Raw genomic sequence first — 24,698 nt, 5'->3', positions numbered from 1 at the left:
ACCACACCAACGTACAATAGAGATGAAGCTTGGACACAATCCATTTTCCCAGTACAAAATGTCATAATGTTTAGTGAGGTGGAAAAAGAAACCACTCATATCTTCCCACTGGAGGAGACCAATCTGTCTGAACTTCAGCATTCAACCAATGATCCTTCTCATTGTTTTGGATGTGTGCGGGGTGGTCTTATGCCTTGAAAGCGTCAAGAGAATCAAAGCCCCTTCCCTCAATTGCAGAGAAGTTTCAGAGTAGGTGACTTAAAGTTCTTTTACTGCTGATGATGGTGTGGGAAGGTAGTATTTGCCTAGAGTGAAGCCTTTCCCTCCTTTCTGCTGGGGGACACACTTACTCTGATTTTCTCCATGATTGTGGGACTATCTGGGGAACTAGCCTTTGGAAGCAGGAGGACGTAAACAGACCTGAACACCTACAGTGCATTCCTGAGCGGAATGCCTGCACCCCTGTTTGGAGGCTATGCAGTGGCGCTGCCTCCAAAGGAGGTTTCGGCCCGGCAAAAAAAAGGGGGTGTTCCCAAGCCGTAACAGTTTAGGCCACCTGATGGCAGCTCTGCCCCCTGGCTGGCATCATGATGCCCCGCGAATGCCTCCCAGGACGCAGCTGCAGTGTTTACCCGTGTTCGGACACCGGCGGAAAGCTCCGTCGGCAGCTGGGCCCAGAGCTGCCGTGGAAGCGGCCACAGCCCGGTGGTCAGGCCTGCATGCCAGCGCTGGGGCCACAGACTCCGGCGTACGCTGCCCGGACACTGGTGCGGTGGGCCCTTGCACCGGCGCAGGCCTTCACCGGCCTCCAAAGGCCTTTCGTCCTGGCCGCCAGCGCGGCTCAGGAATGCGCTGCTAGTCTCTGCCGTTCATTTGGCCTCAGTGATGGCTGGATTGTTTTGTGTTTGCACTCAGTGCAAAGAATGTGCACCTTGGATGGCATACTGCAAGGACAGTGCTAGCCACCGCCTCCATCAGCTTCTCGTAAAAAAACTGTGTGCAAGTAGTGTTTGGCAACATACTACACAGATGGAAAAATCCAGGCATGTGTAGTGTGACCCCTGCCAACCAGCGGTTCCTTATGAACATGTGGACTAGCACTGTGCATGTGTGATCTAACCATCAGAAAGTTGCTTGGAGACAGACTGAAGTTTAATTATTGAATTAGTATAAGGTACACAACTGGGTTGCCAACCTCCAGGTAGTGCTGGGCCTAATAAACAGCACCTGGGCTCAAAATCTAAACTCAATATTCAAAATACAAAGAAGTAATAGTTACAAAAAACCATTAATACATGACGACCAAATGCCAATGGAAAGGCATGCCTTTAATGCCTACATTTATATTATTGTTTTCTCATTTGAAGTTGGCATGCCTTTAATGCCTGTTTAATACAATTGTTTTTCCATTGGCAGTTGGTCATCATGTATTAATGGTTTTTTGCAACTATTACTTCTTTGTATTTTGAATATTGAGTTTAGATTTTGAGCCCACGTGCTGTTTATTAGGTCCAGCTGTATTCTTTTGTTAGCATAGGTTTTCTTTGATTACTAACCTCCAGGTACTAGCAGGAGATCTCCTGCTCTTACAACTGATCTCCAGCTGATAGAGATCAGTTCCCCTGGAGAAAATGGCCGCTTTGGCAATTCGACTCTATGGCATTGAAGTCCCGCCCCTCCCCAAACCCCGCCCTCCTCAGGCTCCGCCCCCCAAATCTCCCACCAGTGGCAAAGAAGGACCTGGCAACCCTGTACATAACCATGGGAGTGATCAAGTAGTATACATCCAACGTGACTACGCTAGTATAGTTAACTACGGGGAAGATTATAAAATAGGGGGAGGGGAATTTGGCTATGACCTCCCAGGGAAAGCTTGTTATTAACTTATTGTAGATTTCCTGTCTGTAATGTATTGTTCATGTATTAGCTATGTGTTGTTGTTTTGTATTGTATGTTTGATTATGAAATTGGAAAATAAAAACTTAAAACAGGAAGACACTTGGAGCTGTCTTCACTTAGGATTTTCAGCGACAAAACGTTCTGGAAATGGTGCCCAAACGCAATTAACAAGCAAAAAAAAAAAAAAAGCACGAGAAAAATGGCTCTTTGGCAACCCTCCTTTCTGGTCCCCACAGTAAAATGAGTGCTGAATATTTCCATTTATGCTTTTCTCTTCCTTAGGGGCAAACTGAGCTCTCGGTGACCATGTGGAACTTCTGGCGTCGGTCTTCACATCTCAGGCCCATGTGACACAAGGGCCGTTTGGGACAGTTTCGGAGTAAGTATTTGGCTTGCCAATAATTTTCGGCCGAACCCAGCACAATCCATCATAACAGCTAACAATTTTGCACAGAGCGGGGAACATATAAAGCAGCTTAATACTGAGTGAGAGCTTTGGCCTGTCAAGGTCAGTATTGTCTCCTCTGACTGGCAGTCGTAGGGTTGCCAGCTCTGGGTTGGGTTGCAGATGGTACTAAGTTGGGAGGGGTAGCAAATACGGTAGAAGACAGAGCCAGGATACAGGATGATCTTGACAGACTGGAGAATTGGGCTAAAACTAATAAAATGCACTTCAACAAAGATAAATGTAAAGTTCTGTATTTAGGTAGGAAAAATCAAATGCATAATTATAGAATGGGGGAGACTTGTCTCAGCAGTAGTGTGTGTGAAAAGGATCTTGGGGTCTTAGTAGACGAAACACTGAATGTGAGTCAGCAGTGTGATGCGGTAGCTAAAAAGGCAAATGCGATCTTGGGCGGTATCAACAGAAGTATAGTGTCCAGATCATGCAAAGTGATGGTATTGCTTTACTTTGCTCTCGTTAGACCTTACCTAGAGTATTGTGTTCAGTTTTGGGCACCCCAATTTAAGAAAGATGTAGACAAGCTGGAACATGTCCAGAGGAGGGCAACGAAGATGGTGAGGGGTCTGGAGACCAAGTCCCATGAGGAAAGGTTGAAGGAGCTGGGTATGTTTAGCCTGAAGAGAAGACTGAGAGGGGATATGATAACCATCTTCAAGTACTTGAAGGGGTGTCATATGGAGGATGGTGCCGAGTTGTTTTCTGTTGCTCCAGAAGGTTGGTCCAGAACCAATGGGATGAAATTATATCAAAAAAGTTTCCATCTAGACATTAGGAGGAATTTTCTAACAGTTAGAGCAGTTCCTCAGTGGAACAGGCTTCTTTGGGAGGTGGTAAGCTCTTCTTCCCTCAAGGTTTTTAAGAAGAGGCTAGATGGCTGAAAAATAGGAAGCAGAGAGGAGGAATCAATGGTCAGTTCTCACAATGGAGGGATGTGAGCAGTGGGATGCCTCAAGAATCAGCTGCTGTGGGGAACGGCTGTTAAAAAATAAAGCAGAGCCCGTTTTTGCTGCCCCATGTGGAATATTCTGAGCATGTGGAGCAGCAATAGGGTTGCCAGGTCCCTCTTTGCCACCAGGTGGAGGTTTTTAGGGTGGGGCCTTGGGAGGACGGGGTTTGGGGAGGGGGGGCACTCCAATGCCATAGAGTCCAATTGCCAAAGCGGCCATTTTATCCAGGTGAACTTATCTCTATCGGCTGGAGATCAGCTGTAATAGCAGGAGATCTCCAGCTAGTACCTGGAGGTTAAATTTAACAACAGCACAGGCTCATACTTAAATAGTTTTACCAAATATAATTCAACAAGCACTACTATTACAACCATGAACACTCAAATACAGATACCATAACACTTAGGAACTGAAAGATAATTAAACTATGATGCATTCAATACATGAGGTGCCTGGTTGCTTCACCAGGATAAATTCAATTAGAAGTCCCAATGTCCAGAGTTCCAAACAGAAATAAAATATTTTTTCAAAGGATATATTCTCCAAAAAAGATTGCTGAGCTGATTTCAAAGTTCAGACTAATGGTTCATTCTCCTCAGTGTTCAAAATCAATAATCCAAATTTCACGGTATCAGATGACAATAGTTCCTCATAGTAGACTCAGAACAAGCTTCAAGTAACAAAACGACATTTCCGGATACATGTTCGTTTCGCATATAAGCTTCATCAGTTGAAATTCAACAATTAGCTTGATAGAACGTTTTATAGGGTCCAAAATCTCTACAGAGATACAAACAGCCCGACAATCTTAATTAAAAACAATTCATGATGCTTTTACATAATAGAAGGCACAATATTATAATAGGCGTTTCTTACCAGTATTGACCAGCTGACCTGTATGGTGTCTCACTTATTCTGAAGGCTGGTAACTGAAATTCGGAGGGTAAAGCTTAAATCTCAACCACTACTTATTAACAGCTGAATGGAATTGTGACCTCTTAAAGGAAACTCGATAGATCGAACTCATTGTTTAATCCCGCAGGGGAAAACGTTTTAAAAAGATAGATGTATTTTAATTCCTGTTATTGGAGAATCTTGATGATGTCCTGATGTTAATATTGTCTAGGTTTATATTGCCAAATGGCAAAAAGCAGGATATCATTATCCGAATGTCCTTTCTCTAGGTAATGATTGGTGAGGGGCACCTCTAGAGTTTTAGAACGTATTCTCGCCCTGTGTTCTCTGATCCGAATTCTTAATGGGCGTATTGTTGAACCAATGTACATTTTCAAACACGGGCAAATAATGGCGTAAATAAGATTTTTTGATGAGCAATTCGTGAAACTTTGTAGCGTGTATTTAAAGTTTGAGCTGGAGGCGCTCACTTCCTTTATGGGTAAACAAAAGTGACACAGCGCGCATGCGCCACACTTAAAATGTCCCCGTATGTTAACTGTTTGTTGGCTGGTTGTCCGATCTGTTTTAATCAAAAAATTCCGAAGAGATTTCGTTCTCCTAAGTCCAAAAATGGGCATTTCGGAACAACCAGGTACGTTAAAAAGAACATGCCAGTGTTGGCGTATGATGCGTTGTACTTCATGGGTCAAGTAATTAAATTCCAAAGACGCAAATATGCCAGCAGTTTTCCCGGTTGCAGGTTCCTGAGGGCGCAGCAAAGTTTTCCTATCTCTCATTCCAACTTTAGCCATTGCCGCACTGAGAATAGTCTCTCCATAACCCCTTCTTTTAAGTGACTGGCACAATCCAAGCTGCTATATTAAAATCCTGAGAGAAAGTTGCATTACGTTTGATTCTTAGAAGTTGGCTAAAAGGTAGATTGCGTTTCAGGTGGAGGGGGTGGTGGGACAAGAAATGTAGACCCGCTCCCACATCAGTGGGTTTGCGGTAAGGCTTGACTGCCACAGTGTTCTCTCTGGTCCTAAAGACCACCAGATCAAGAAATGAAATTTCTTGCCCATTCGTGTGTCCCGTGAATTTCAAAAAGGGGCTTAGAGAATTAAGACATGTAAGAAGGGACTCATAAGCTGATGTGGAATCTATGATGCAAAACAAAACATCTATAAACCTAAAGTATTTAATCACATGGTCTTGAAAGAGCTGATGACAGGTGAAAAATGCTGTTTCAAATGAAATCATGAAAATATTGGCCATGGATGGGGCGCACTCAGCGCCCATCGCCACTCCCTGAGTCTGTAGAAAAAATTGATCGCGATATCTAAAAAAAATATTCTCGAAAATAATGTCCAGCACACTTAATAGAAAATGAGTAGGTATGCTTTTATCCTCCTGGGAGTCAAAAAGACCCTCAATAATATTCCTGGCCTCTTCCAAGGGAATGTTGGTATACAATGACACGACATCGAACGTGGCAAAAACAGATTCCTGGGATAGAGGTAAATGTTCCACCTTGTCAATAAAATCCTGTGAGTCCCTAATATATGAAACAGTTTTTTTGCTAAAAGGTTGAAGAAAAAAATCAATAAACCTGGACAGGGGTTCTATAATGCTCCCTATCGCAGAGATAATGGGGCGTCCCGGAGGATTAACCAAAGATTTTCTCCAGGTGAACTGATCTCTATCGGCTGGAGATCAGCTGTAATAGCAGGAGATCTCCAGCTAGTACCTGGAGGTAGCAAAAATGGGGAAGTGACTCCCCCACCATGCCCTTGCCTTACTCTGTAAAGTTCCATGTCTTGAATGGGTGCCTGCTTCCTGCTGCAAATAAGAGATTCTATAGCATAAAAATGAGAGTCATTTAACCCTCTCCTCTCTTCTGTGCTCTCTCTTTTCAGGTCCAACGCACCCTTCACTGAACGTAAGTATTTTTAATCTTCAGGAGCCTTGAGAAGTCGCAAGGATAAATGGAGGGGGGTCAAGATTTTATCAATATGGACCAAACTAGGCAGTATGAGGCACAAGTCTGGTCAGGATTCCTCCAGCCAACTTGTAGGTGTCGGGGAACTAAAGGTCCCATGTGCTCTGGGGCCCAATTCCGTTCAGAGTTATAGTGCAGGGGGAGGAATAGGCTTGCCAGCTCCAGGTTGGTTAATACCTGGAGATTTGGGGGGGCGGAGCCTGAGGAGGACAGGATTTTGAGAGGGGAGGGACTTCAATGCCATGGACTCTATGCCAAAGTGGCCATTTTCTCCAGGGGAACTGATCTCTGTTGGCTGGAGATCAGTTGTAATAGCGAGAGATCTCCAGCCACCATCCAGAGGTTTGGAAATCAGTACAGGAGCGAAAAGATGTTTAAACAAAGTGCAAAAATTTATAAGCTACTACAAGAATATACAAACAACACCAAGTGTGTACACAAGAAACCTACAAAGACAATCTACAAACGTTCGTATGTGCAATAAAGTCAAAAATTTCTTTCCAAAAAAGTCTCTGATTGGAGTACAAATTCTTTCTTATTTTGAAGGCAAATACCATGTAGTTATGTTGAAGCCAATGATTAATAGAGGATACGGCCTTTCAAATTCTTAGCTGCTTTATGATCCTTCTTCAGTCCTTCAATCAATCCTCTTAAATATTTCTACATATTTCCTTTCCAAATAGTAGGTTACATTGCACGTCCCACAAGGGGTAAGGATACAAAGTTGTGTTGTTTGTATATTCTTGTAGTAGCTTATAAATTTTTGCACTTTGTTTAAACATCTTTTCGCTCCTGTACTGATTTCCAAATCTTTTTGATACTTGTACAGTAGTGTCTATTTTCTCCCCACCACCCAGAGGTTGGCAACTCTAGTCTTCAGCCTTCCCACCATGTAGGGTTGCCAGGTCCCTCTTCGTCACCGGAGGGAGGTTTTTGGGGCGGAACCTGAGGAGGATGGGGTTTGGGGAGGGGAGGGACTTCAATGTCATCAAGTCCAATGGCCAAAGCGGCCATTTTCTCCAGGTGAACTGATCCCTATCGGCTGGAGATCAGTTGTAACAGCAGGAGATCTCCAGCTAGTACCTGGAGGTTTGGCAATCAAACAACGAGTGCCCCAAATGTAGCTACTGGAAAATCTCAGGCACTTATGGCAAAATGCAAACACAATTATGCAGTTATCCAAACTGTATTGTATGCATAAGCACAAAATAGGTCTCCTATTTTGGCTTTCACCATCTAGCTTCAAGGACCTTTGAGTCTTTCGGCTTTCATCACTCAGCTTCAAGGACCTTTGAGTCCTACGGATTGTTGATGTAACATAATCAGGACTTTATGTAGTTGCATTTTCTGATATTTGTGATATTTGTGATAAGTACATGTAATTTTGTGCTTTTGCATACTATACTGTTTGTGCTTATGCATACAATACAGTTGGGATAACCGCATAATTGTGTTTGCATTTTGCCATAAGTGCCTGAGATTTTCCAGTAGTACCTGGAGGTTGGCAACCCTACTTCGACCTGGATGTTGTCACGTGTATCATCTAGTTTGGCCCTATGTAGATGCAGAATGTTGTATTTCCTAGAGTCTCTTCCCAGCTTAACACCCTAAGTAAGCAAAAAAAACTGTGGCTTCTAGTCTATCAAATACAGTTCTTGTTAGTTTTGTTAGCGCCACAAGATTCCTGTCCTGTTTGTTGGTGCTGCAACAGACTAACCCAGCTACCCTGATGGAATCGGGATGCCCAAATCAGACAGGTCCTTAGAGGCCTTGGGTAACTTCCTACCTGGCGTGATGGTGAGCTGCTGCCACCTAGCGATCCAGGAAAGGATTTTATGGTTCTGCACTCTGCTGCTTGCTCGTAGGCAAACCTCCCATTGCACGGAAGAGCATGAAAACTCCACCCCAGCAAACCCTCCCACCCTAACCTCGCTCCACTCCAGCAAATTTTCCATTCAAAATCATACGACCACCTGTGCCGGTACTGTTCCCAAGAGCATGAACTTCGGGCTTAGTTCAATGTCCACCCGAAGCATTTGGAAGTTTTCCAATATGCGGTGACTGCAGCGAGAGTTCTATATGCAGGATACTGGAAAAACAAGGAAACTCCAAAAATCTCTGAATGGATTACAAAAATAATGGAGTATGCCACGATGGCTAGACGGACAAATTTAGTACACGGCATGCAACTAGAAGAGCACCAACAAAAGTGGCGACCATTCTACGAAAAATACGGATGAGAACTGATCTAGGTCACAATCAGACAGCAAGAACAGTGCAGCCGGGGTTTCACTCAAGCCACAGCAGAAAGAATCTGCGATTTTTACTATGAGACAGACCAAACTTTTTTTATATATATATAGACAACACACCAGAACAAAAACTTAACAATGAGTTGAGTAGAACTACATGGAGTACCATTAGATGCAAAACTGGACGTGGGTGGTGGGATTTTAGCACGTGCACCATTTCCCTATTCCCCATGCTTTACCCCTCCCCTTCACTCTCCTGTATCTCTAAAAGATCAATAATAACAATTATAATAATAGGGAAAAAATGTGTTACGCAGACGGGCTTCACTGGGCACGGACACAAAATGAATTGTAAAATCTCCCTATATGTCTTTTCCCTCCCCCCTTTTCTTTCTTTTTCTGTACCCCCTTCAAAAAACAAATAAAATCTTTTTTTAAAAAATCATACAACCACCAGCATGGTGTAGTGGATAAGAGCAGTGGTTTGGAGCAGTGGAGTCTGATCTGGAAAACTAGGTTTGATTCCCCAGTCCTCCACATGAGCGGCGGAAGCTAATCTGGTGAACCGGGTTGGTTTCCCCACTCCTACACACAAAGCCAGCTGGGTGACCTTGGGCTACTCACATTCTCTCAGCCCCACCTACCTCACAGGGTGTTTGTTGTGGGGAGGGGAAGGGAAGGTGATTGTAAGCCGGTTTGATTCTCCCTTAAGTGGTAGAGAAAGTCGGCATATAAAACCCAACTCTTCTTCTTCTTCTTCCTATAGTGGTCTAGGGGCACATTTACGAGAGCAAGCACATGTCTTGGTCTACAGGGAGTAGGGTTGCCAGGTCCCTCTTCGCCACCTGCGGGAGTTTTTTGGGAGGAGCTTGAAGAAGGGGGGGTTGGGGACAGTAGGGACTTCAATGCCATAGAGTCCAATTGCCAAAGTGGCCATTTTCTCCAGGTGAATTGATGTCTATCTGCTGGAGACCAGTTGTAATAGCAGGAGATCTCCAGCTAGTACCTGGAGGTTGGCAACCTTGACAGGGAGGGAAGACAGCTTGGGGAACATACTGTTTGAAAGGGAAAATGGCTGGAGATTAAATAGACTCTCACTCAAAACCCAGCATTTCAAGCCTGCTTCTAAATTTTCTGAAAGGTCAGGGTTTCACAACATGCATTTGATGTGCAGTTTGCTTCTCTCTCATCTAAAATGTGGCCCCATAGATACCTACATTATGAAGTTAAGCAATGTTGACTGGAATGGGGAGGTATAAAATGAGGTTATGTCTCTTGAAACCTTTACCAGTTGTCTGAAAGAGGGATTTGAACAAAATCTTTGACATGAGTATCCACAAAAGCTAAAGCGAGCCTAAAAACTTGTTAGGTACCCCAAAACTCCCTGTTTATTAAAGCGATTGTTCATTTTCAGAAATAAAGGTTGACTAACACTTGTCTTTCCCTATTAGAGGAACATGTCTGGAGAACCGGGTTTGATTCCCCACTCCTCTACATGAGCGGTGGACACTAATCTGGTGAACTGGATTTGTTTCCCCACTCCTACACACAAAGCCAGCTGGGTGACGTTGGGCAAGCTACAGCTCTGTTAGAGCTCTCTCAGCCCCACCTACCACACAGGGTGTCTGTTGTAGGTAGGGGAAGGGAAGGTGATTGTAATCCAGCTTGATTCTTCCTTAAGTGGTAGAGGAAGTCGTCATATAAAAACCAACTCTTCTTCTTCTTCTAAATTTGCCGTTTAAAACTGGCTCTGACTAATTCATCAAATGAAGCGTTTGCTTATTATGCTGCGGACTAACTGGGTAAACTAGTAACCCAACTAAAATCCCATTTTAAAGTCTTCTTTAAAATAGGATTTTAAAATAGGGGAATAAAATAGTCTTCTTTAAAATAAGGGAGGGGAAGCACAGTGGCTGAACTTGGAGGCCCAGAACTATATCTGCAGGGACTGCAAATTTCCAAGGACCATAAGCTTCAAGCGCCACTTTTGCTGTTTTCCAGAGTTTGATGGAGAATCGGGCGGATGACAGCAGGAACTGTCGTGATCACTGGCGGAATACTAGCAACAGTTATCTTGCTGTGTATTATCGCTGTTCTCTGCTATTGTAGGCTACAGGTAAGGGATTGTTCTGCAACGCAGCCTTTTCCTTCTGCCTCAAAGGACAGCTGCGGTTCTTGCACATCCCAGTGATATCCTTGATGGCAGGTTCTGTACCAAAGCAGACCCTTGTGCTGTTCTAGAGGGTCTGCTGACCTCCAAGAAAAAAATTCATAGAATCATTGAGTTGGAAGGGACCACCAGGGTCATCTAGTCCAACCCCCTGCACAATGCAGGAAATTCACAACTACCTCTCCCCCACACCCCCAGTGACCCACACTTCATGCCCAGAAGATGGCCAAGGTGCCCTCCCTCTCATGATCTATCTAAGGTTATAGTATTAGCATTGCAACGGTAGGGGAAAGTGGGCAAGTCCCACTATGCAAACTTTACGGGTGGTTGGATACAAGTTGTTGTTTTTAACTGTTAATTGGCCTCTGGTCATGTTTGCAGGCCACCTTGGGTTCCCTAAGCAAGGCAAAGTATAAATATTTTAACTAAAATATATGCACATAATATCAGTTAGATGCAGCTGTAATTTCCTCTGAAAGAAGGGATTTCTGCCAGCATATTGGGATTTCTGTCTCTCCTCTGTCCTGCTGCACCCTGAAATGCTCCCCAAAACGTCGCTGCTTCAGGAACAGCATAAGTGGTGAATTGGGGGTCGGCAGTGTGGGTGGGGCGTTGGGGAGATTCCCACCTGTCCTTTAGTGAAAATCTAGCGCTGGATCCAAACCAAAATTATTGTGTTTGTAAAATGCCCTTCTAGGTTTGCTAACCGCAGGTCCTTTCCCTCTTGTTTTTAGTATTATTGCTGCAAGAAAGATGAATCCGACGAACAGGAAGAAGAGGAGGAAGAGGAGGAAGAGGAAGCCGACTTCCCCCCTCACTCACACTATGCCATGTGCAATGCCTGCAACTCTCGTATCATGGACGGGCAAGGCAACTTCTCCTACCCACCCCACGAGCTTACCAAGCAGGGCAATCGGAACTACTGCCCGACCTGTTCCCCCTATAGCTCCCCCTTTTACATACGGACCGCTGATATGGTACGCAACGGGGGCGAGAGGATCACCTATGCGCCTACGTGCTGCAAGGAGATGGGGCTGCCCATCAAAATGGCGACCTTCCAGAGTTACCCGGTGACCCACCACTGTATCATACACGAAACCTTTCCAAACCCGAGGGCTTTTAGTACAGAAGTATGATAGTTGTTTCTCACAGGGTGCTTCCGTAGGATCCCCTCAGGGTGACGGGGATTTTAATTTTGTGGGCTTGCTGCGGAAACCTTCCAACGAAAATGAAACATGAGTCCGAGACCTGACATTGTTCCTGGTCGGCAAGGTTCTCCTTTAAGGGAAAGAAGGGAACTTGGTCACCAAAGGCTGAACTTGGCCATTTTGGAATTTGCAACTGGGCTTGCCGTATCCACTCAAGGGTCTTGTCCAAGGAGGGCTATGTACAGTACAAGCTAACTTGTATTTATACACTTGTGTAAGCCCACTCTCCTTCCCCAGCATTTTTAGTGTCTACACTTGGCAAATCCTTCTTGTCACTCTCTCCAAAGCAATACCCACTGACCTCCTGTGACGGGTAACATGAGTTCTCACTAAATTCAGTCAACACAATAGTCCAATGGGAACTGCTACTCCTGGTGATGGTGATGGCATTAGCCAGAAGAATGGCAAAAGCCCTGCTAAACTCACTTCTAGCACTTTTTTGCATTGGATGATGGGTGGGTGGGAAAACAAAGGAAGGGAATGGTCTGGTTATTCCTGTAGTATAAGAATTACAACGGAATGCTCTCATCTGTATTAGAATGTAAAATAGGGCAGCCGTTGTCTGCTTATTCCACACACATGCACACGAACACGCACTTGCGCGCACGCCAACTAAAATATGCAGAAGTTAAAGGCGAAGGGGGGAAAAACTGGGAGATGAGAGACTAATGACGTGACAAGCCGGTTCCGAATAGTAAGTGGTGGCTCATTCGTTCCCCCCAAAAAGTCTTGTTTTAATCTCACAAGCTTCCTTACGAACAGATAATCCCAAAATATAAAAACTGCACCACAACAAAGAGCTAGATCTTTATTTCGCCTCTTCTCCCACCTCCCCTTTCCTCCTGTTCAAAGCCCTTCTACAGGGCGGCCGAATGAGCTCCCTTCTAAGAAAACTGGGCAAGATACTCTTGTAACCAAGTCTCGATTCAGATGGCTACATGCTGGGTTTTGCAAGGGAAAAAAATGCCTGAGCAGAAGGGAATGTCCATAGCTAATACCGAGTTTGACTGGATTATTCATCTGTGAAATAATCATTGGCCGTTTTTAATGAAAAATTTAGGATTGGGAGTGTGCTATAGTGCTTTATGAATTTGGTACCACTTGCAATTTCACCCTTTGCTAATGTCAAGTGTTGTAGCTGTATTGGAAGATTTCCCGGTTTGATCCTCCAAACAGTGCGGCCAAAGGTCCTCCCGCATCAGCTTGGTGTGGAAGGCCTCTCTCTTCGCCAGATCCTCCGTCCATTTTGGCCTGTCCAGTTGAGTTAAGCACAAGTGGCCCACTCTCTTTGGACTGGGCCGCGTCCTAAATACAAAATGTGACTGGAATACCAATTTGAACTGATGGGGTTCGTTCCTGAGAAAAGGCATGTTATAATCTCAGTCGGGTCACAAATTGCAAATACATTCAGCACACTGGGCCCCTATGGAAATCAGGATTGAATTCTTCACCATTAATGACAATGAAAGTTGAAGTGAGTTGCAGTTATCTGGATTTCAACCCTCCACCCCAATCCACTCGAGCTCCAGTTCTGTGAAGAGTAGCTATGTAAAAATCTCTCTAGACTAGTGGTTTAAAAAGGTAAGGTAAAGGTCCCCTGTGCAAGCAGCAGGTCATTCCTGACCCATGGGGTGACGTCACTTCCCGACATTTACTAGGCAGACTTTGTTTACGGGGTGGTTTGCCAGTGCCTTCCCCAGCCATCTTCCCTTTACCCCCAGCAAGCTGGGTCCTCATTTGACCGACCTCGGAAGGATGGAAGGCTGAGTCAACCTTGAGCCAGCTACCTGAAACCGACTTCCGTCGGGATCAAACTCAGGTCGTGAGCAGAGCGTTTGGCTGCAGTACTGCAGCTTACCACCCTGCGCCACGGGGCTCCTAGACAAGTGGTTTACCTAGTGATAAAAGGTCCTTGACTGTCAGTGCCATCCTAAGAAGAGTTGCATAATTCTGAGCTAGGGTTGCCAGTTCTGGGTTGGGAAATACCTGGAAATTTGGGGGGGTGGAGCCTGAGGAGGGCGGGGTTTGGTGAGGGGAGGGACTTCAGTGCCATAGAGTCCAATTGGCAACGCAGCCATCTTTTCCAGTGAAACTGATCTCTGTCGCCTGGAGATCAGTTGTCATAGCAGGAGACCTCCAGCCACTACCTGGAGGTTGGCAACCCTATTCTGAGGCCATTGACTTCAGTGGCCTTAGAAGAGAGTCACTCTGTTTAGGATGGTGCTTCCACTTCCAACTGCCAGTAGAGGATTGCAGGAACCTTCCCCCATGAAACACAAATGTTCTTGTTTGTACAGAACTAACCTGTCAGGGAAAAGGTTGGACCCCATGATGCAAGTGCTACCCCATAGAAAGATTCCTTGGTCACATAAAGCCCGTTTTGTGGGTTTGGCATTTATAATTAGTGGCGCAATCTGAAGTGCAGGAACTGTCTTAAAGCCCATTGGTGAATAGGGTTGCCAACCTCCAGGTACTAGCTGGAGATCTCCTGCTATTACAACTGATCTCCAGCCTGTAGAGATCAGTTCCCCTGGGGAAAATGGCCACTTTGTAGGGTTGCCAGGTCCTTCTTCGCCACTGGCAGGAGGTTTCTGGGGTGGACCCTGAGGAGGGCAGGGTTTGGGGAGGGGAGGGACTTCAGTGCCATCGAGTCCAATTGGCAAAGCAGCCATCTTTTCCAGGTGAGCTGATCCTTATCGGCTGGAGATCAGGTGAAATACGTTTAGAGGTGGATTGCCATTACCTGCCTCAGTGTCTCGCCCCTGGACTTCTTTGGTGGTCTCCCAATCACTAACCAGGGCTGACCCTGCTTAGCTTCTGAGGTCTGATGAGATCGGGCTAGCCTTTTCTTTTACCTTTTCATTTATTTTTATTTCATTTATTTTTGTTTTATCTGCTCATTGACTCTTCTGTAGTTGTTTTATTGTTTTCCAATTTATTTTGTTGGCTGCCTTGGGTTCTGAGTGTAGAAAAGTGAGCTAGAAATATTTGAAATAAATCATCCTTCATGCTGTATAGTGGGGGGAAACGGTTAGTGTAACCCATTCCCCTGATGCTTCTTTACTACACAAAAGGGGACATTTTATCTTTGCATTAAAAAAAACAATCCTCCCCACTTCCAGTACGGATGTGTGTATGTGAAGTGGCATCAAGTCGCTTCTGACTCATGGCGACCCTATGAATCAATGTCCTCCAAAATGTCCTAACGCTAACAGACTTGCTCAGGTCTTGCAAACTGAGGGCTGTGGCTTCCTTTATAGAGTCAATCCATCTGTTGTTGGGTCTTCCTCTTTTCCTGTTGCCTTCCATTTTTCCTAGTATTGTCTTTTCCAGTGACTTGTGTCTTCTCATACTGTGACCAAAGTACCATAGCCTCAGTTTAGTCATTTGAGTTTCTAGGGACAGTTCAGGATTGACATCTATTGCCTTTTTGCCGGCCCATGGTATCCTTAAAACTTTCCTCTAACACATTTCAAAGATGGTACAGGCCCAAATTCTACCACCTTGGGCTGTGGCAATGGCATGGGAGCTGTTGGGTGGGGGAGCGGTACCACGTGAAGCTCTGGACGACATGAAAGGTGCCCATTCCGTAGCATATCCTTACACCAGCATTGCCCAGTTCTTAGAGGGTTGGAGGCTCGCTTGGGGGAGAAATTTGCAGAATCCAGATGATCTGTTATCCTGGCACAGGAAAAGGCCCTAGAAACGTCCTTTGACTGCAGCTGTAAGATGAATTCCTTGGTCTTATTTGGCGTACTGTGTAAGAATGGCTGTTTCACATTTCTGTCTCATTACTTCCACTGGGATTTGCTCCCAACTAACTTCATTCTGCATTGTGTCCAGTGGGGCTGAATTGATTAGTATTGGGTAGAAAGTTCGGTTCAGTGGTTTGACGAATATGCCGGGGGAATATCTGAAGAGTGATGCACTCTTGGTTTTTCTTTCTTGTTTACATCTGATTTTGTTCCAGTGACAACTGCTGTAAGGGTTTTTGTTTTGCTTTGTTTCTGTTTTGCCCACATGCCTTAATTTGAACTCCGGGGCAAGGCGGTTGCCCCGATCTAGAAGGTAGGTCCATGTGCACAGCCAAACGTGAACGCTCATCACACTGCACATCTGGTCATTGGTGCGTGGCAATATCTTCTGAGGCCACCAGCTGCACACCATAAAGTGGAAGCAGAGTGGACTGAGAGACCTCTGAGTTTTAGTGGTAAGTGGTTCAAATTACTTGTTAACAACTTTTGGCAACTCGACAGCTGTGGGGATAGGACTTTTTAAAGTCTACAGGAGCCCGATTCGGCTCGGGATGATAGCCTCCCCTTGCACTGTTTTCCTGAGTCAAAACAGCCTTGGGAGAGGAATTCGCCCCACTACTACTCAGGGGCTTTTGGCTCAGGAAGGTGGCATGGGGAAGGCAGGAGCCACTCCCCTATCCCAATGCTGCTGTCCTGAGCCCAATTGGACCCCTGTGGGTTTTACAAATTCCTCTCCCCACAGATCCGTGTGATTGTGGGGAAAGGAGGTTGGGTCCAGGAAACCTGGATCTGACTTGCCACAGTTCTTAATATGTAGTTTGGCCTTTCGACCGATTGACAAGAACAGTTTGAAACTCAGAAGGAGCAGTTTAAAATGGGGTTTAATTATACTTGGAACTATTCCTGGATCTTCCAGATTAGTTTCCGTCCAGCACCAAAGTACTGCCGAGGAAGCTTGCTTGCCATTTCCAATAGTAATTTCAAAAATAAACTGGTGATTTAGTGTGGGTCCAGATTCACTAAATCAGCTTACAGTATCACAGTGTGGGGCCGGCTATAAACATTGTCCGTTTTGAAACTGAAATTTTCCCTCACGGGCAGACTTCTGAAGGGGTAACGAACGTCCCAGGACGACGCCTTCATAAATGCCATCTTCCCAAAGAGAAGCGGGCGTCTCCTGGAGGAGGGACCAGAATATCCCAGCATGCATTGCTCCGCCCTTGACACTGTTGAAACCACACCGGAGTGTTAAGATGCTACACCAAAGGGTACAAACACTGGAAATGTACTCCCTGCACAAATAAAGTATGGGCGTGCCCCTCTTTTTTGTTCCAAGCCAAAGCTGAGACTTCTCTGCTCAATGTACTGATTCTTCCCCTCCTCGTCTGCAGAAGGAAAAGATTGACACTGGCTCTGTAAGCATGGGGCAGGGGGGAAGGGGTAAAACACCATCAGAGTGGAAGTCATCATTTGGCAGCTGGAGCACTGGGAACACAACCGAAAGGCCTGCTCTGTTACCCCGATTGTACTCATCTGTGTACGTCAGATCTGTCGTTTGATTTTTAACATCTTTTATTTGTCGCTCAGCTATGGAACCAGGCTGGAAGTTATCAAGAAAAATAAATAATGGACTTTGGAATACTAAGTTGGCTGCTTGATGCCTTTCGTTACGCCTGTCATGAACTCTAGAGCTGAAACCAAAAATCTTCTTGACCAAGGCTGGGACCCTTGTCTTGTGAGCACGCTCGAGTCAGGATGCCATGAATTTTGCATTGAACGTGTTCAACAATTTAACTTGCTTTGTTTTGACTATGATGATCAGACAGAAGCCGATCATTGGGGTTTTTTTGGGGGGGGGTTGGCACCAAATAATTTGCATGCCTGAAAACATTTAAATCTCTCCCTGCCCCCAAACTACACAGTTGCCCAAACACCGCCAAGCCAAACAGATCAGTAGCTATGAACATTGCTAAGGACTACTGAGACAAACACCAAATGGTAGGCTTTTTCTTTAAAATATCATGTTTATGACTGATTTATATAGGTTGTGAATCATGGCTGCTTCCACATAAGTTTCCCACTTACTCAGCAGCCCCTGCCGTCCCCCGTCCCCCCACTGGAAGACTTTTGAGATTTGTTTTTTTAATATAACAATTGCAAATGTACTGATGGGGATGAACGTTTTGATGATAACTGACATAATCTACCGGCTTCTCTGAATTCCCAGCTTTCATTTTTTAAAAAATACTGTGGCTCAAAAAGGCCTGTATCTTAAAGAAGTTTCTAGACCAAGTCTTCCAGTTGTTGTTTTTTAAGCAAGTCTGTAGCCCCCCAAATTTTTAATTAAAAAAACAGTTGGGAATTCAGAGAAGCAATCGCTCATTGTGTGCATCTGTGCCCTCAAGTCACAGCTGCCTTATGGCAACTGTGTAGGGTTTTCGAGGCAAGAGACGTTCAGAGGTAGTTTGCCATTGCCTGCCTCAGCGTCACACCCCTGGTATTCCTTGGAGGTTGCCTATCCAAATACTAACCAGGGCCGACCCTGCTTAGCTTCCGAGATCTGACAAGATCAGGCTAACCTGGGGCTATCCAGATCAGGGCTATCGCTCATTAGCAATTGCCAATTTAAAAACAAGTCTGAAAGAAGCCCTCTGGTGATATTATGGGTGGGAGAAAAACCTATTTAAACCCAATCAGACTGTGTGAGGTGTATGCATAAAAAGCCAACTGTGCATGTGCCCCTTATCCCTCAGTGGGGCTAGGAGTGTTACAAGCATCCCACACCAAATGGTTGCAAGAGCATTGGGTGGGTCTGCCCTCCTAGGAATCCCCTGGCGGCCACAATCCCACATGTCCTGCTGCCACAGCTTGCTATTCGTAGCTCAGCTACTTGCCCAGGCCCTTTCACGGCCCCATCAATCGCTTCACTTTCTCGCAAAGCAGGTGTTTATTTCGCTCTCTTTATTTGAAAGTGATTTTTTGGGGAAAAAACAGTAATCTTCTGGATGAAAAGCTGTTAAACACAGGCAACGTGCTACATCTATTGAAAGTATTGTTTCACACAGCTAACTCCTGCCCCCCGCTACAACTTTCTTCCAATCACCTTCCTGTGTTCCACAGTCTAAGCTGGACGCAGCTGAAAAAAAGAGAAGGCACCATGTTCTTAAGCAAGGGAGTTGGGAGTCCTCCATTGTGCCGTTCATCCTAGCCTCCATGCTTCTTCTGAATGCCACAGGAATTATATGGGCTGTATGTGGATACTATACGCACTGGCTTTGCAGAATCAGTACAACAGTGCCTCCCCACCAACACCTTGGGGGCTTATTTCTTCTGGATCCATGAACACATTAAGTTACCTCAGGCAAGCCACTTTTTCTCACCTTCCTCTCCTTTATCTGCAATATTGAGATGATCCAGGGCCAGATCTTGGGGGGTCTGGCGGGAGCACTTGCCCCCGGCGCAAGGAGAAGGGGGCGTCAGCGTGGGCATGGGGAGCACAGGCATAGGCAGAAGAAGTGCCCAGCCGCTGCTCTCCCTCTCTTTTTGTTTTGCAGGGGTGGCCACCGCGTGCCCCGCCTGGTGCATGAGTCTTCGCCCGAGCGCCTGGCTCCAGCACGTGTGGTACACCCACTCCCTCCCCCCTGCCCCAGGCGCTCCTTTCCCCAGCTCCGTGCCTGAGATGACCCACTTCACAAGGCAACGTATGTGAGGGACTCTTAAGTACCAGTATTTTCTCCAGAAGTCAGAGTTCTCATTGTTGTGCGGAGGGAATAGGATGTGGACATCCACAGGGGACAGCCAACTGGCTACGGGAAGGTGGTGGCTGAAAGTGGCTCAGATAACTCAAGAGAAAGGTAATAGTCCAGGATGTTGGGGGGGGGGGCAGAAGGAATTGGGCTGTTTCTTTTAGAATGGCAAAATGCCCGTGTCTGTCTGTTTGAAATTGGGTCCTGAGGCTGGATGTGTGGTATGACCTGTTTTGAAAAGTCCTCATGAACAGGGTCCTGAGTGTCGTCTAAAAGATTTGAGTAGCTAGGTAATGTTCTGGGGGGGAAATGGGTATGGAGATCCATGGAGTTGACAGCTTCGCTTCTGGTGCAGAACGAGGATTTCAATCCAAATCTGTTTCGTAGGGTGAACTGCTCGTTTCCAGCAGGAAACTTTTTTAAAAGGCAGGTGGAAGAAATCAGAGTGCCTTATTCCTACAAGATCTACAGCAGGCCTTCCTGTAGTACCAGTGGGAACAGAGTTTCACTTTCATGACCAGCACGCAGTTAGCTGATGCTTTGTCCTCACAGTCTTCATCTGGAGGGAAACAGGACAAGAGGTAAGAACTGGAGGCCACAGTGGGCATCACAGTGGCATCCGGGTGTATTTGTTCACAAGCAAAACGAGGAGGGAAGTCTTTTTTTATACACACATAGAAAACAGAACGTGTGGATGAGGGCTGGTAAACTCTGCCTCCTCCCTCCCCTGACTTTGCCACACTCTGTTCCTCGAAGCATGTTTCTCCCCATCTGACTACAGTACCAGAAGAAGATCAGGTGGAAAGAAAAATGCTTTGGGTACCTACTGGTGAGGGTTTAGCTCCCCTCACCTGCATGCTCTTTTGTGATTAAAAAGCAGACTTTCACAAATCACACATGGTTGCTCTTGGTCGTTTATGCATGGGTACTTTTACTCACATTTGCCCCCAGTCTGTCTCGACTGTTCCTTGCATGAGTTTTCTGTCCATTAGAGATGACCTCACTGCCAGCCCACACAAATCCCGGGACTTCCCGTTCCTCTGTTAACCTGATTCTTCCCTCTCCCCTGAACTCAGCCCGGGTGAAGTCCCCGTGCATAAGGCAAAGCGTGGGACAACCAAGCTTGGTCTCTATCACATAACGCATACAGCCAATTGCAAAGCAGCGTGTAAAGAGGCAGGGATTCAAATGCTTCCTGCTTCCTCAGAGCTCTTTCTGAACAGAAGAAAGGCTTTTTAAAAACTAGGTTTGGATTTCTTCCCCCCCCCCTTTCAGATTGCTCTGTTTTTTGTTTTTTCTTCTTTAAATGCTTTTTTTATTTGGCAATTGGGTTGTTTGGGGGGTGTCTCTCACAGTATGCATTACAAAGTAAGCCAATTACAAAGCAGCATTTAGAAAGTCAGGGACTTGATTTGAGCTTGGTGACTGCTGGTGCAGACTCCCAACAGTGTGGGTCCAGCGAGCAGAAACCCTCAGATAAAACTCCCATGCATAAATGACCCTTGTCACATGCCAATTGCCACCCCCTCCCCATGTCTAAGCTCTAAAGCAGGAACTCCCCAGGCTGCCTTTCTCCGCTGCTGTTAGGAGGCTTTACGTTGATGACTCCCTTTCAGCTCAGCCCACACCACCTGCAAAATGGGGTTACTTCTGACCTACCTTACACGGTTACAATTCAAGTCGCAGCCAACTTATGGCGACCCCTTTTTTTGGGGGGGGGGTGTTTCACGGCAAGAGACTAACAGAGGTGGTTTGCCAGTGCCTTCCTCTGCACAGCAACCCTGGTATTCCTTGGTGGTCTCCCATCCAAATACTAACCAGGGCTGACCCTGCTTAGCTTCTGACGAGATCAGGCTAGCCTGGACCATCCAGGTCAGGGCAGCCATGAATACCCCTCTCTATATACCCCTATGTCCCATAGGAAACACACTTCTTTACCTGGAGCATCTGTAGGACACAGCTGTAGCTGGCAAATCTGCTTGGCTTCAGGCTTGGAAGATGAATCGCAGCCTTGTCCTAGGGCTTCTCCTTGGTAGCATTTCACCTCTCGGACCCGCAAGCCTGTGCCGCACGTCTTGCTGCACTGTGGAAGGAAGAAAAGATTCCCCAGCCCAAGCACATCAAATGTTCCATTTAGTAGTCAATGAGGATGTAGGCAGCTTTCCCATAAAAGTGGAATGTTATTCTCCATCAGACTGTCCAAAGACCCAGCCTAAGTAAGATGTGTAAGCCATTCATAGTTAGACTGATTTTGATGAAGCTGGTATAACAATTTTCCATGCATTGTATATGACTGTTTCGGGTGTGTGGCTTCAGTCACAGCACAGCAGCTGGGGTTTCCACAGGTGGCCCTAGGGCGCTTTCATACATACTGAATAATGCACTTTCAGACCACTTTCAATGCACTTTAAGGATCGTTTGCAAGTGGATTTTGCCGTTTCAAACAGTAAAATCCAGCTGCAAAGTGCATTGAAAGTGGAATGAGAACGCATTCTTTGGCATGTGTGAAAGTGCCCCATGTCAGCTCCAGTTGGATAGGGCTGATTGTCTGTTTAGGGCAAGAGGACTCCATAGAGCCCCCTGCTCCTCTTCTGAGCACCACACAAACACTACCACTGAGGAGTGGCATGCACCGAGGAGCTCTGATGGCCGGATCAGGTCAGCAGCTGCGCCCAAAATGCCTGTCCGCATGTGAGGCTGCTTCTGCATGCGCTGTTTTCTCTTGCGTATGACTTCCTCCACAAACTCTGACTTCTGGGGAGGAGGGGGTTCCCGTTCATGGTGCTTGCGTCATAGAATTGAAAGGCTGAAATGCTAGCAGGGAAGGTGAATGAGAGGGGGGATGGATGTCTGTGCAGAGGTGAATGAGACAAACACAGCAGGATGCTTACGGTTTGTATCATGCGGGATGCTTGTGTGCAAGAGAATGGGTCGATTTCATGGTTTTGCTTTGGTTACATCATAGAATCACAGAGTTGGAAGGAGCCATACAGGCCATCTAGTCCAACCCCCTGCTCAATGCAGGATCAGCCTAGAGCAACCCTGTCAAGTGCTTCTCCAGCCTCTGCTTAAAGACTGCCAGCGAGGGGGAGCTCGCCACCTCCTTAAGGAACTGATTCCACTGTTGAACAACTCTTACTGTAAACAATTTTTTCTTAATAGCCCTGTGGCGCAGAGTGGTAAGCTGCAGTACTGCAGTCCAAGCTCTGCTCATGACCTGAGTTCGATCCCGACGGAAGTTGGTTTCAGGTAGCCGGATCAAGGCTGACTCAGCCTTCCATCCGTCCGAGGTTGGTAAATTGAGTACCCAGCTTGCTGGGGGTAAAGGGGAGATGACTGGGGAAGGCCCTGGCAAACCATCCCGTAAACAAAGTCTGCCTAGTAAACGTCGGGATGTGACATCACCCCATGGGTCAGGAATGACCCGGTGCTTGCACAGGGGATTTTTACCTTTACCTCTCCACTTGCAATTTAACCCCATTATTGCGAGTCCTATCCTCTGCTGCCAACAGGAACAGCTCCCTGCCCTCCTCTAAGTGACGGCCTTCAAATACTTAAAGAGAGCAATCACGTCCCCCCTCCACCTCCTCTCCTCCAGGCTAAACATTCCCAACTCCCTCAAGTTTGGCACAGGGCAGGAGGCTTGCTTGGGACCCAAAATATCTAGTCATGCCACCGCCCCTTGTGGACAACGGCCACTTGGCCTTACCTGGGACCAAGAGGTGGAAAACCACGTGGAACAGGGCCTCTTGAAACAAGATGCCTGCACTTCCGGCTTAGGGAAGGCGTCGCAGCGCTTCTCCGGATACTCCCTGTACACGCCGTGCTCCAGCCCCGCACACAGCACTGTCCGTGTCTTGACTCCTCGGCCACAAGTGGCGTTGCACTGGAATGGGCAAAGCGAGGCGCCGTTTAGCCACTCACACTAGAAAGAGTGAACCATGCAGGCCAAGAATATTTTCGTCATGGTGGGATTTTAAAAACCTGCTAGCCTATATTGCCCCGTGGCGTAGAGTGGTAAGCTGCAGTACTGCAGTCCAAACTCTGCTCCCGACATGAAGGCACTGGCAAACCACCCTGTAAACAAAGTCTGCCTAGTAAATGTTGGGATGTGACGTCACCCCATGGGTCAGGAATGACCCAGTGCTTGCACAGGGGACCTTTACCTTTACCTAGCCTATACTGATTCAGCAACTCTCCCCTCTCCCCAAGATATACTGTGTTTGAATGGGTGTAACACAAGAGGAAATGGAAGGCAAACTGTACAGTAACTGGGGATTATTGTTTATAAAAATTATTTGATGCTCATCAACGCTGTCATGGGGCAGCCTGCTGAGGCTTCCTCAGATGAGGAGGACCTGGAAGCAGCAGGCAGTGGAAGGGAGGAAAAGCAGCAGGCTGAGCAGTCACAGAAAGAGGAGTTCCCCCCCTTCCCGTGCCTACAATTGTCCAGAGCAGGGGCCTCACCTGTGTCAGAGTGGCCCCCAAAGCCACTGGAGCAAAGGCACCAAAAGGTCAGAGCACTCCTACACAAGCATAGAAGGAGTGCTAGACTGCAGACTTGGAATTTGGACTTTGCTTCTGACATTAGGACTGTCATGGCCCTGACCTTGGAATAGACTTTGCTTCTGATACTGACTTTGGACCCAGACCTAGAACTGCCTGGTATTGATCCTCAAACTGCTATTTGACTATGCTACCAGCCTCTGGCCCTCACATCTGCCAGCATTCAGGGGAAGCGTCCACTTCGGGGGGGGGGGAGGCTAGGATCCTTTCTTCTATTTCTGCAGTACTGTCTCCCATGGCGGAGCGTGTCCCTCCAGTTCCAGATGCTTTCTTCTTGCTACAAGATGCTGGGTCTTGTGTGAGCAGATAACTATCACAGGCAGAATGCGTTCCACTGCAACACACTGCCTCTGCAACATATGGCGTGGTGGAAATGGAAGATTAGGATCCCAGCCATTATGTCTTTCTGCTGTATGTGGTTTTTTTTAAAAAAAATATTATTACACTTCACCTCTCATTCAATATGCTGGAGATTGTGTGGTTTGCCGCCCTTTTTATTCTTCATATTGATCTCTCTCTTTTACACACATACCCAAACATCCCAAAACTAGGACCCATTAACATGCAAAGTATTAAAATAAGGACAGGTCATTCTTTCCCAGTAACTCAACAGAGGAGATGAGGCCCAGGCTAGCCTATTCTCATCAGATCTCAGAAGCTAATCAGAATTGGCCATGGGAGCAGGAGAAGAGTTGGTTTTTATATGCTGCCTTTCTCTACCACTTAAGGGAGACTCAAACTGGCTTACAGTCACCTTCCCCTCCCCTCCTCACAACAGACACCTGTGAGGTGA

The 24,698-nt window shown here is 46.3% G+C and overlaps 3 protein-coding genes across 3 annotated transcripts in view; 1 reads left to right on the top strand and 2 right to left on the bottom strand.

The window, feature by feature from the left end:
* The first annotated feature begins 2,230 nt into the window (after positions 1-2,230).
* Positions 2,231-11,798, top strand: FAM163A (family with sequence similarity 163 member A). The gene is made up of 4 exons (XM_056845577.1): positions 2,231-2,278; positions 6,126-6,148; positions 10,462-10,576; positions 11,365-11,798. Exons 3-4 carry the CDS (start codon positions 10,484-10,486, stop codon positions 11,764-11,766), a joined length of 495 nt encoding a protein of 164 aa, XP_056701555.1. The 5' UTR covers positions 2,231-2,278; positions 6,126-6,148; positions 10,462-10,483; the 3' UTR covers positions 11,767-11,798.
* Positions 11,799-19,331: 7,533 nt separating this feature from the next.
* The window catches only part of LOC130473929 (E3 ubiquitin-protein ligase RNF146-like), a 171,912-nt gene continuing 166,545 nt past the window's right edge, over positions 19,332-24,698 (bottom strand). Inside the window, exon 2 of the mRNA XM_056845576.1 lies at positions 19,332-19,343. The gene's annotated coding sequence lies outside the window, so the exon portion shown is untranslated. The remainder of the gene's footprint in view (positions 19,344-24,698) is intronic.
* Positions 19,742-24,698, bottom strand: part of LOC130473167 (ADAMTS-like protein 2) — a 35,350-nt gene continuing 30,393 nt past the window's right edge. The window contains exons 16-18 of the mRNA XM_056844697.1: positions 23,049-23,225; positions 21,278-21,422; positions 19,742-19,898 (exon numbers count right to left, since the gene is read on the bottom strand). Coding sequence (XP_056700675.1) covers positions 19,780-19,898; positions 21,278-21,422; positions 23,049-23,225 — 441 coding nt within the window. The 3' untranslated portion in view covers positions 19,742-19,779. The remainder of the gene's footprint in view (positions 19,899-21,277; positions 21,423-23,048; positions 23,226-24,698) is intronic.

The sequence above is a fragment of the Euleptes europaea genome, chromosome 2 (genome assembly GCF_029931775.1).
Source record: "Euleptes europaea isolate rEulEur1 chromosome 2, rEulEur1.hap1, whole genome shotgun sequence".
In the NCBI taxonomy this organism is placed as follows: domain Eukaryota; kingdom Metazoa; phylum Chordata; class Lepidosauria; order Squamata; family Sphaerodactylidae; genus Euleptes; species Euleptes europaea.
The sequence above is the reverse complement of the archived record's forward strand: the minus strand, read 5'-3'. Positions and strand labels throughout refer to the sequence as shown.